This window comes from Scleropages formosus, chromosome 1 (genome assembly GCF_900964775.1).
Source record: "Scleropages formosus chromosome 1, fSclFor1.1, whole genome shotgun sequence".
Lineage (NCBI taxonomy): Eukaryota > Metazoa > Chordata > Actinopteri > Osteoglossiformes > Osteoglossidae > Scleropages > Scleropages formosus.
The window spans coordinates 8,881,214-8,892,196 of record NC_041806.1 but is presented as its reverse complement, the minus strand read 5'-3'; the positions used below and the strand labels follow the sequence as shown (position 1 = coordinate 8,892,196).

Below are 10,983 nucleotides of genomic sequence, written 5' to 3'. Positions count from 1 at the left end.
ATAAAATTTAAAAACCAATAAAAAAATTGCCTTTACTTTTGATACATTTTGTGTGGAATGATGCTGCTGTGGATAGACTATGAATTAAATATTTAAGGAAAAACTACACTGTGTTGAGGAATAAAAGCATAAAACAAGTAAATTAAGGCACAATATATACCAATAACACTTGTGCTACCTTGTCTTACTGATATTATTGCATCCTAATAGGAGCAAGTCCACAGTTACTAATTGTTAACCTTTTTATTGTTTTGGGGTAACATGTCATTCTACAGTCATAACTAACTTACCCCAATGTCAAGTTGTCTTTGCAGTATTTCTAGTCCTAGCCTGTATTTTACAAAAAATTGAGCAAAATTAATTCAGACATTGAGCTTAAACCACTTCAAGCACAAGTTTAGAAAGTAGCTGATGCAGTGTGGAGTAGTGAGAAATTTCAGCCTATTAAATTTCAAATGAATCATGACTGATTTAAAAAATCCCAATCAACATACCACCCATGGTTTTCAGCATGAAAGCGCAGTGGACAAAAAAAAAAAGTGGTAGTCAGGTGTTCAGGACAGACGGTTGCCTTGGCAGCCAACATTTGTAAGATGCTGGCAGGAGCTTCACCTCCTCTTACAATTTAGCATCATGTCTTCAGTGCAGATAGTAGAAGATGGTTTTCATAAACCTGTTTTTAGCAAAACCATTTAAACATGTATGCATACTATTAAAGTCTTGGTGAAGTTTACAGGTCAGTGCTTTGCTAAACCAAACCCTGTTCACCTATAGCATTTATTGCTACTCTTTCTCTGAAGGAGCCCATACATTGAAGTTCATGAAACAGAAGAAAGCATAATGTATAAATTCTTGTTTAAATAAGTCCAAAAAAGTATAACTTGTACTTGACCATAAAAGGACCAGACAATTACTACTGTAGACAAGATTTTTACAGTACAAATTCATTTTAAGACACATGCACCACCTACACGAGGAAGTGGTGCTACGCAGCATCCTCTGCCTGCATCTGCTATCCCACTAGGTTAAGTGGATATCAGCATTCACACCTATGGTTACTCTCAGTCACCCTAAACTTTCTGCCAAACATCTACGGACAAAATTAAATAAGCAGCCCGTGTATAATGTCGCTCTCGTATACGGAGATAAACGCAGAGTCCTTTATTGTTGTTGACGCAAGATGGCAGGTATGGCCTTGACATCACAGGAGCTTTGCTCTTCCCTTTCCGACCAGCACCAGACAATTCACTTCTTCCTGCGGACCACAGTCCAGCCATCCTCAGTGTCCGGGGAAGACGGGAGTGCAGGGTCTTGTTCTTGCGGCAACGTGGAGGAACTCCTTCCTGGTATCGCTTCCTCACACTCCATAGGCTGTGAAGTACACCATTGAAGGTGATTAGCTGGGCATTTCATGTGGTAATGTGGAGACTGCTAGACAAGGGTTACTGTAATGCAGTGTAGCGTGCGGACCTGCAGATACATGCTGCATAATATCCGCAGGATCCACCCTTACCTCACAACAGACTCTGCACAATTACTTGTCCAGGACATGGTGACATCCAGTCTGGATACTGCAGCTCTTTCCTGTCTGGCCTTCCTGCTACTGCCATCAAACCTCTACAGCTGATATGGAACGCTGCTGCACGAGTTGTTCCCATGTATCTTCTCTACACCGGCTTCCTATAGCTGCCCGGATCAAATTTAAGCCCCGGTTATGGCCTACAAATGCATCAATAAATCTGTTCCCAGCTATTTATGGGATGTGATCATCCAATACACCCCAACCAGACCGCTACGCTCTTCCACATCTACCCGCTTGGTGGTCCCACACACGAAAAGTAAAGCACGAAGGTTCTCGGTTCTGGCTTTGTTGCGGTGGAACGACCTCCCCCTCTCACTCAGAACTACTGAATCTCTGTCCACATTTACAAAGGGTCTGAAAACTCACCTCTTCCAAACTCATTTTACACATGATCTCTTAAGTACATGTAAGGTGTAAATGTTCATGCACCATAACTTTAAGATCATGCCTGGATAAACCTAAACCTTTACACGGCTACCCCTGTAATGTACGTAAGTGTTTGTATGTTTAAAAAAGTAATAGTAGCACGGTGATCAGAAATCGATGTTCTGAGTTTTATGCAGCTACTTGTGTGATGAACATTGCTGCACAGGATGGAAAGAAAAAACCAACTGTACTTAAGAATCACGTCTGCAACTATGTCCCTTTCTCCTAAAGTAATGCACACATTGTATTTTCTATGGGATGTGTCGCTTTGGAGAAAAGTGTCTGCTAAATGAATAAATGTAAAGACGACACTCAGACAGCACTATCACTCACAGTACGATTAAACAAACGTTACCGGACCGCTAAACTCCAGTTTTGAAACAACGTAGCCTTGGAACTCCAGTCGCAGCACTCACGTGCTCCCATTTGGCAACGTGCATTATAAGACACTGCCAGAAAAGGAGGAAAAATGCACTAGAATTATATGCAGATCTCAGAAAAGGAGTTTCAACCCTCCTCTCCCTACCATCTTGCTAGCAAACATTCAGTCCCCGGATAATAAACTCAACAAACTTAATGCGAGAATCACGTTTCAACGGGACATACGGAACTGCTGCGTGCTGGTGTTCCGCAAGACGTGGTTACACACAGCAGTGCCCGACACAGCCATCACTTCAACGGGATTCTCCGTATTTCGACAAGACAGAACACTAAACTCCAGTAGGAGCAGAGGTGAAGGCATTTGCTTTATATTAAACACTCGATGCGGAGGGGATGTTATAGTTCTAGCAACGAACTGCTCCCTGGAGCTTAAACTGCTTTCTATTAAAATGCGTCCCTTCTATCTCCGCCGGAATTTATTTCAGTCATCCTCACAGTAGTCTACATTCCAACTCACGCGGACAAAACGAAAGCTTTGGATGAACTGTGCGGCCCCATTAATGGACTAGAAAATGCACACCCTGAGGCTGCTTTCATCGTTGCTGGGGACTTTAATAGGGTGAATATAACAAAAGTTCTTCATAAGTACTGCCAGCATGTTAATTTTCCTCACACGATGGGATCAGATCTTGGACCACTGCTATCCAGCACTAAAGGGCAGTTACAAAGCCCTCCCCCACCCTGCCTTTGGCAAAGGTGACCACAATAGCATATTGTTGTTACCTGCCTACAGACAACGCCTCAAACAGGAAAAACCAATTTTTAGAGCAGTTCACAAATGGAGTAAGGAGGCCATCTCCAGACTTCAGGACTGCTTTGAATCCACAGGCTGGCAAACGTTTCAAGACGCAGTAGGAGACAACATCAATGAATGACACTGATCTGCTTCATACACAAATGCACAGAGGATGTTGTCCCAAGAGTCAACGTAAAGTCGTTTCCCAACCAGAAACCACGGGTCAATGGAGAGGTGCGTGCCAGGCTGAGAGCACGAACCGCAGCCTTACATTTATTTAGTAGACACTTTTGTCCAAAGCGACGTACATCTCAACAAAAGTACAATTTATGTATTACGTTGAGAAAGAGACATGGCTGCAGACATGTGACTCAAGTAAACCTAATTTGTTACCTACCACCTGCTGCACCGAGGTTCATCGTTCAAGTAGGTGCAGTAGTCAAGTAGTAGCCTTCAACTCTGGGGACCTGACTGCCTACAAGAAGTCCAGGTATGACGTTTAAAAGGCTATCAATTCGGCCAAGAGCAACTTCACGGACAGAGTAGAGGCAGACTATCGAGGCTCTAACCCCAAATGCACGCGCAGTGGTCTGCCCACTATAACAGACTACAAAGACAGGAAAAGAAGCGATGGGCCTACGTCTCCCTCCTTACCAGAGGATCTCAACACATTCTACAATCGCTTTGAGGCAGGAAATATTCCCTGATGTGAAAATACCTGCTGACTATGACACTCACCCTCTGGCTCCAACTACTCCCGAAATGAGCAGGGCCTTTAAGAGCGTCAACACTAGAAAGGCTCCAGGACCTGATGGCATCCATGGACGTGTCCCGAGGGCCTGCGCTGTCCAGTAAGCGGATGTTTTCACTAACATCCTTAATCTGTCTTTGAGTCTCAGTGATCCCCACATGCCTTAAGCAGACCACCATCATCCCGGTTCCCAAGAAAACTGTCTCCTGCCTGAACGACTACCACCCCCTGTAGCACTGACATCAGTCATCACGAACATCTCGTCAAATCCCACATCTGCTCCTCTCTACCACACACCTTGCACCTGTACCAGTTTGCTTACCGCTCTAACAGAGCCACTGACGACACCATTGCAATAGCCATGCACTCTGCCCAGGAACACCTGGAGGAAAAAGACCTACGTGCAGATGCTGTTTATGGATTATAGCTCTGCAAACAATACCATCATCCCTACCAAATTCATAGCCAAGCTGAAGGACCTGGGTCTTAACAGTCACCTATGTAACCGGATCTTGGACTTCCTGAAAGGCAGATCCCAGGTGGTCAGCATTGGCAACCACACATCCTCCACACTCACACGCAGCACTAGTGCCCCACACGGGTGTGCGCTCAGCCCCCTCTTGTACGCCCTGTGACCTATGACTGCTCTGCTAAGCATAGCTTCCACATCATCTTCAAGTTTGCTGATGATACAGCCATCCTAGGACTCATCACCAACAGTGACGAGACATCCTACAGAGATGAGGTCAGAGGACTCTTCACATGATGTGACAACAACTCTCCCTGAATGCCAACAAGACCAAGGAGATGATTGTGAGATTTCAGGAAGTCAGAGAGGGGGTCACACTCAATTGGGTGGAGGTGGAAAGGGTTAAGAGCTACAAGTTCCTGGGTGTGCACATTGCCTAGGATCTCTCCTAGAGCATCCACACAGGCACAGTAGTGAGAGCAGCTCGTCCGCATCTACTTCCTGCAGAGGCTTAAGAGGTTTGGCATCATGTCAAACTCAACCGCTGCACCAATGAGAGCATTCTGACCGATTGAATCACTGTATGGTACAGCACCTGCTCTTCATCAGACCACAAAGCTCTTCAGGGAGTGGTGAGAACAGCTGAGCTCATTGCTGGAAAACTTCCGGCCCTACGAGACACTTACTCAACACGCCGTTTGAGAAAATGATATTCTGGGCCTAAGGACTGCACTTACCCAGCTCACCACCTGTTAGCCACGCTGCCGTCTGGCAGACGCCTCCGTTGTATCCGTTCAAGAGCAACAAAACTGAAGAACAGCTTTTACCTACAAGCCATCAGACTACTTAACAGCAAGCAGTCCTGCACTGCAACACTTATTACTGACACTATATTGCTTCTCTTCTAGACCCCTGGACATTACTACTCAGTGTTCACCATTTATTGTACTTGTATTCATTTGTCCCTGCCCTTTTATACATGATATTTGCGCCATCTTGCATATCAGCACATCCTTGTCTAAATACGCGTTCACGTGTGTTCACGTCTACATAAGCCTCGTCACGAGCATTTCAATGTCCAGTGTACCCAGTACAACTGTGCAAACGACAAATAAAGGACTCTGACATGTAAATGTAGCGTACCTAGATTGCAAGTCACCCGAAGGAAAAAGGTGACAGCTAAATATTAGTGACTGTATGTGACCTCGGCGAAAACCACCCACTGAGCGAGTGACTGAATGAATCAATGAATAAAAGAAAAAGCGATGTTTTTATACCGCTCTTCCTTCATCTAACACACTGTTTAGTCTTACCTCGGCTTCAGGCTCCTCCCCTTCGCTCTCCTCCTCCTTGTCGGCGGTGCTTTTCGCCTGTGTGGCCTTGGCCCTCCCAGCATTCTTCTTCTCCTCCTCCAACCTGGAGATGTGACTTCTGACTTCGGACAGCCGCCCTTGTTCACACTGCTGGAACAAGTGACACATCCGGGAGGCCACCTGTCGAGCGGTGAAAAAGTGCTCAACAACCACCATACTGTAACATTATTTCCATTACTCTACAGGCGTTTTTTTTTTTTTTTTTTAAGTTTCAATACCACAATAAACACTGACATACAGTATACAAGCTGTACATTAATATTTCTGCACAAAATGTCATTGTTTACTCTGTAGCTACTTTATGGCTGAACTTCAGAGACCTGAGGCAAACTGCCATCATCCACCACGGTGTCAAACTCGTTGTTCATCACTTCTGCCAGGAAATCCTCCACCTCATACTGCTGCAGGTCAGCTGCAAAACACACAACATTTTTTTACTGGACTTTGAGCAGCCGGAGCGGAACATCCCATGACGAAGGGCTCTAGTGGACAGACATCACTGTACGGCGTTGCTGGGTGAATGTGTGAGCAATGGGAGACAACAACGTCTGTCAGGAAGGTGAGGAGGACATGAATGTACACATCAGCTAAGCACTGGGTGTACAGCAGGGTACGGCCTTGGCGGGATGCAGGAGACTCAAGATGACACACACACACACACACCTCTCAAGTCAGTCAGAGCACAAGCATGGACATACAGCACTAACTGCCGCACTTCCATCGTAGAAACAGCAGAAGAGAAAACACCCTCAGCCAATCAAAAGAGGACAGACGTGAGGACTCGAACATGAAACAAGTCGGGGAGAAGTAACCAAAGCGCCATAATAGGTACTTTTTACTTCCCTCATATTTAGCGCTGAATCACTTTCATATTTCAGTCTCAACTGATTTTAAACCGGTACAGCAGTCAGGTACAAAATGTATTTGCCAAAGCATCATCAATAGGTGGACATCCAGGACCAGCACTCTGTCCACCGGGGGTGCATCGGGAGCTCGCAGTACCGTTCTCCTGGAAGAACTGCTGCACAGCGTCCACCAGCCAGTCCGCTTTCTGTTGACTGTAGAAGCCCCCGAACCCATTGTCCACCGCAATCTGCGAGACAGGATAGAAAAACTGCGTCGACACACAAACGGCCCAAGCGCAGCGCAGTCCACATCACCGAGGGCAGAGCAGTACAGTGTTTCCACCAGCAGGGGGAGCAGTGGTTAGAGTAGCTCTGCAATGAAGTCAAACTTTGATTTCATTTGATTCAAGTCCCTGCTTCAAATCCCACTCGCTCCAAGGTACTTGTACAGAAATAAAACAATTGCAATACGCTGCTGTAGAAACACGTAAATCGTAGTAAAGAGGAACTAGAGACTGTTTGTTTGTACGACAAAGTTCGCAGCCAAGTTAGTTAAGTCAGTCGTGGGCTGAAGACTGAATAAAACACTTCTAACAGCCAAGAACAGATCAACTATAGACAATGTTTTGCTAAGAAGGACTTATGAACCATTTAATAATAAAAAAAAAAGGTTAACATTTCGCCTGACTGACTCACGACGAGCCAAAACACCGGCGCGCGCTCGTCCTCACGCGGACACACACAGACGACAAGCGCGCGCACACTCTCCTCACGTGACAGAAGGAACCCCGTATCTCTCACGCCGCAAAGCGCAACGAGCGCAGCAAGAGGAGAAACTCGACCACGGAGACTCACCTGCAGCACCGGCCACGTCTCCAAAACGGCCCTCACCGACTCCGCGAAGAGCTCACGTGCCGACGACAGGGGAGCCTCCATTTTGAACGCAGGAGGCCCGAGTAATCAAATGACGGAACGTCGATCAGGGAAATTAGCGGAAGACGGAACACATCGATGGACTTATTTAGTGCTACCACGACGAGCAACGGCCGTGATCGCGAGGAACAAAATACGAAATTGGCTTTTTGTTGAAGCTATTTGTTACAGTTACAATGAAACACTTAAATTGCCCTTAAGTCTTAGAAGTGGGCATATGGATTCGTTAGTCTGTCTGTACAAAAAAAATCCACACGTTTATGAAAATATATACCCTTACGTGGGTTATTATTCAGTACAATGGCGTTTTTTAAAATTAATTACACTGTTTCATTTTCCTTTCAGAATTTTTGCTGTAGCAATTCGGGGCAGGCGAAGTGCCGCGCAGGATTCAAACCTGGGGTTCTTTTGAGTCCCTGTCGGAATAAATATTTTCGTCACATTTTTTATTTTCTGAAATTTGAGTTTGTGGTGGAGAGAACCTGCTTTTTGTGTTTACCTGCATATCCAGTAGATATCAGTAAACCGGATCCAGTCATAAACAGGAGTGTAGGAGTGGATTTATTCAACTCAGCTTCGCTGCAGTTACTGCTCTGTTACCATGGAAACCAATGCCGCGATGATAATAAAAGTGGAAAGAAGAGGCATATTGCACATGAATTAGTAAATCTAGATTTATGATTGGGGACAACTGGTAGCATAATGATTAGAGCTGTTGCTTTTGAAGCAAAAGGTTGTAGGTTGAAATCCTACCCTAACCAAGGTACTTACCCTGAATTACTCCAGTAAAACTCTATCACAAACACACACTGAAACTGCTTGTCCCATGCATGCGGGGTCGCGGAGAGCCAAAGCCTAACCCAGCAGCACAGAGCATAGGGCTGGAGGGGGAGGGGACACACCCAGGACAGGATCCCAGTCCATCACAAGGCACCCCAAGCGGGACTTGAACCCCAGACCCAACAGAGAGCAGGACCCAGTCAAACCCACTGCACCACCGTGCCCCCCTTCAGTAAAACTGACCACCTGTATAAATACGTAATCATTGTAAGTTGCTTTGGAGAAAATAGCAGATAAATGTAATAGAGCAGGTGATGTAGCTGCCACCTTTTGCCTTGAAGGATCCAGGTTTGAATCCCATCTCCTGCCTAGTATTCTTGAGCAAGGTACTTAGAGTAAATTGCTAATGCAGTTTAATTTTACAGAGTGATTTTTACTGAAGCCATAGCTGAGGTTTTTACAGATCCTGGCCCACAAATATGCTGAATCTCTGTATTTATAAGCCATGATAGTGACTTTGCAGTAAGACTTTGAAGTTACAAAGTTACTTTGGAGTTTGTTAGATGAGGAGGAAATGTACAGTATTTCAAGAAAACGTCCTTTGCAAAACGTAGGCAATCACTGTACCAGGTTATTGTCATGTTGAAGTCGGTGCAAATCCCATTCGCATCCACCACAAGCCCTAGGAACTTCATCTGTTTTTGGAGGAGGTTGCAGTTGGTGAGGCTGAGCTTTAGTTGATTTGCCCATGTGACAAACATGTGACTGAATAAAGGTACATTTCTTCACAAATATACTTCAGTGAAAGTAAAGTTACTCTGAAAAGTACAATTTCTCCAGAAAATTTTCTGTAAGTACAAATCACAGCCAAAGTTGACCTAATTCCTACCATCTTCTACTAACTGCTGGCACAGAAAGGACAAAGGAAATAGGTTTCTCTTTTTTTGGTGGATGTTTTTGTGTACATTACCATGCAAACTATTGTGCCTTTTACAATCACTCAATTTGGACGAGTTTTATTTTTATTCATTTATTTACTTGAACCCTTTATCAAAGCCAATTTACAATATGAGGTTTGCAAACTGTTTTACTTAAAATAATTTATTTATATATCTGAGTAATTTTTTGTACAATTAAGATACAGAAAAGTTAAATTCACATCCAAGGGCTCGGTGCTTGACTAGGATCCAACATATATCCAACTTTTGTGTTTCTACTTCTAGTTGTAAGTGTGCTGAAATCATACTCTTCTTCTCAGTAGCAACAGGAATACTGAAAAATAGATTTTCGTGTAGTCTGTGTGGTGAAATTAAGAAATCCATTTAGAGAAAGTTGATTTGTTTTATTGAACAATATATTCTGAATACACTGAATAACATTTTCACATCATTTATATTTTCAGGAGTAATAAAATTCTGGACACAACATAGAAATCTACACCTTGCAGCAACTTGACAGTAGATAAGTTGAAGTGTTCTTGTCAGTTTCCATCTTCTCAGCAAAATCTGGGAGCGTGAGATCATGCAAGCTTACAGGTTACTTTGGTTTCAGACTGCTGAAAAAGCTAGTGAAAGCCAGCAATATAAAGCTGCTGTACAATACACATTTACTGGACCAAAGATTTTATACATATCCAAGTTTTAAATGTGTAGTTCAATTTACATTTACTTAAATAGCTGAACACAAACTTTACAGTATTCCAGTTCAGTGTCTGTCTTTCTGTAGGCTATATAAATCTCGTAAATGCAAACTGATTAAAACTTATAATTGTACATTTTATCATCTTCTTTTGAAAATACTGAGATATTTGAAATTAAAGAAAATTTTTAAAAAAAGCTTAGTTCATATTTTATTAAGATCAGACATTGCCTACTTTCTGAACTGATGGCAATATATTTTTTTGTAGTCAGATTGACTCTTGGGTTTCTGCAAGTCTGTTCATAGCAGCTCTCAGTTTGTAAATTTCACATAAACTCATAAAGTTCACAAAATTATGCTTAAGATTTTGAAGTGGCCAATTGCATGTTGAGAATATGTAGCTTTTTATGGAATTACGTGATTCTAAATTTTGAAAATAAGGCACACCTATAAATTTATATTCACGGCTACTGATGTGCCCTATATCATTTCAAGTACTGAATCTCAATTTTACTCATACAGGGTAGAAAAATAAAGTGTGTCAGCAGACACTGTGATATAATTCACATCTCATGTGGACGCCAACCAAGGATTGAATGGTGAATGACACTGCAGAGAAAATAGTCACAGTATAAATGCAAAGTATTTACTAATGTTCAGGTTTCTCTGTAAAACGTGAAAAAAGCAATATCTGAGCCCCGTGAAGCCATACGGAGTAAGCATGGAAGTTACCAACGTGTAAAGTGACAATCGACTCTGGGCTTTCTGATTTATGCCTGTAGCAGTTCTCAGCTTTATGTCTGATACAAAACTGTATTACTTCCAGAAGAAAAAGATTTTCTGTTTCCTATTTCTCATTCACCATACACACTATGGTAATAGTTTTGAGCTGCTGTGTGCCTTTCCAAGATGCTTATCTGGGCTTTCTTAATGAAATTTCTTGCACCTTTTGATAGTACTTTACCAGTTAATTGGATCTGTAATAGGAGTGCTAAGATAGTTTACACAA

The 10,983-nt window shown here is 43.2% G+C and overlaps 1 protein-coding gene across 1 annotated transcript; it reads right to left on the bottom strand.

The window, feature by feature from the left end:
- Positions 1-20: 20 nt before the first annotated feature.
- Positions 21-7,596, bottom strand: tsr2 (TSR2 ribosome maturation factor). Its single transcript, XM_018752981.2, has 5 exons — positions 7,479-7,596; positions 6,781-6,871; positions 6,099-6,190; positions 5,719-5,898; positions 21-1,371 (listed from the first exon to the last, which is right to left on the bottom strand). Exons 1-5 carry the CDS (start codon positions 7,557-7,559, stop codon positions 1,246-1,248), a joined length of 570 nt encoding a protein of 189 aa, XP_018608497.1. The 5' UTR covers positions 7,560-7,596; the 3' UTR covers positions 21-1,245.
- Between the last annotated feature and the right edge of the window lie 3,387 nt (positions 7,597-10,983).

Coding starts and splice junctions, on each gene's coding strand:
- tsr2 (XM_018752981.2), bottom strand. CDS start 7,559: ATGGAGGCTCCCCTGTCGTCGGCACGTGAGCTCTTCGCGGAGTCGGTG. Junction 6,872..7,478: donor AGACGTGGCCGGTGCTGCAG/GTGAGTCTCCGT, acceptor CCTGTCTCGCAG/ATTGCGGTGGACAATGGGTT. Junction 6,191..6,780: donor GCAGTTCTTCCAGGAGAACG/GTACTGCGAGCT, acceptor TGTGTTTTGCAG/CTGACCTGCAGCAGTATGAG.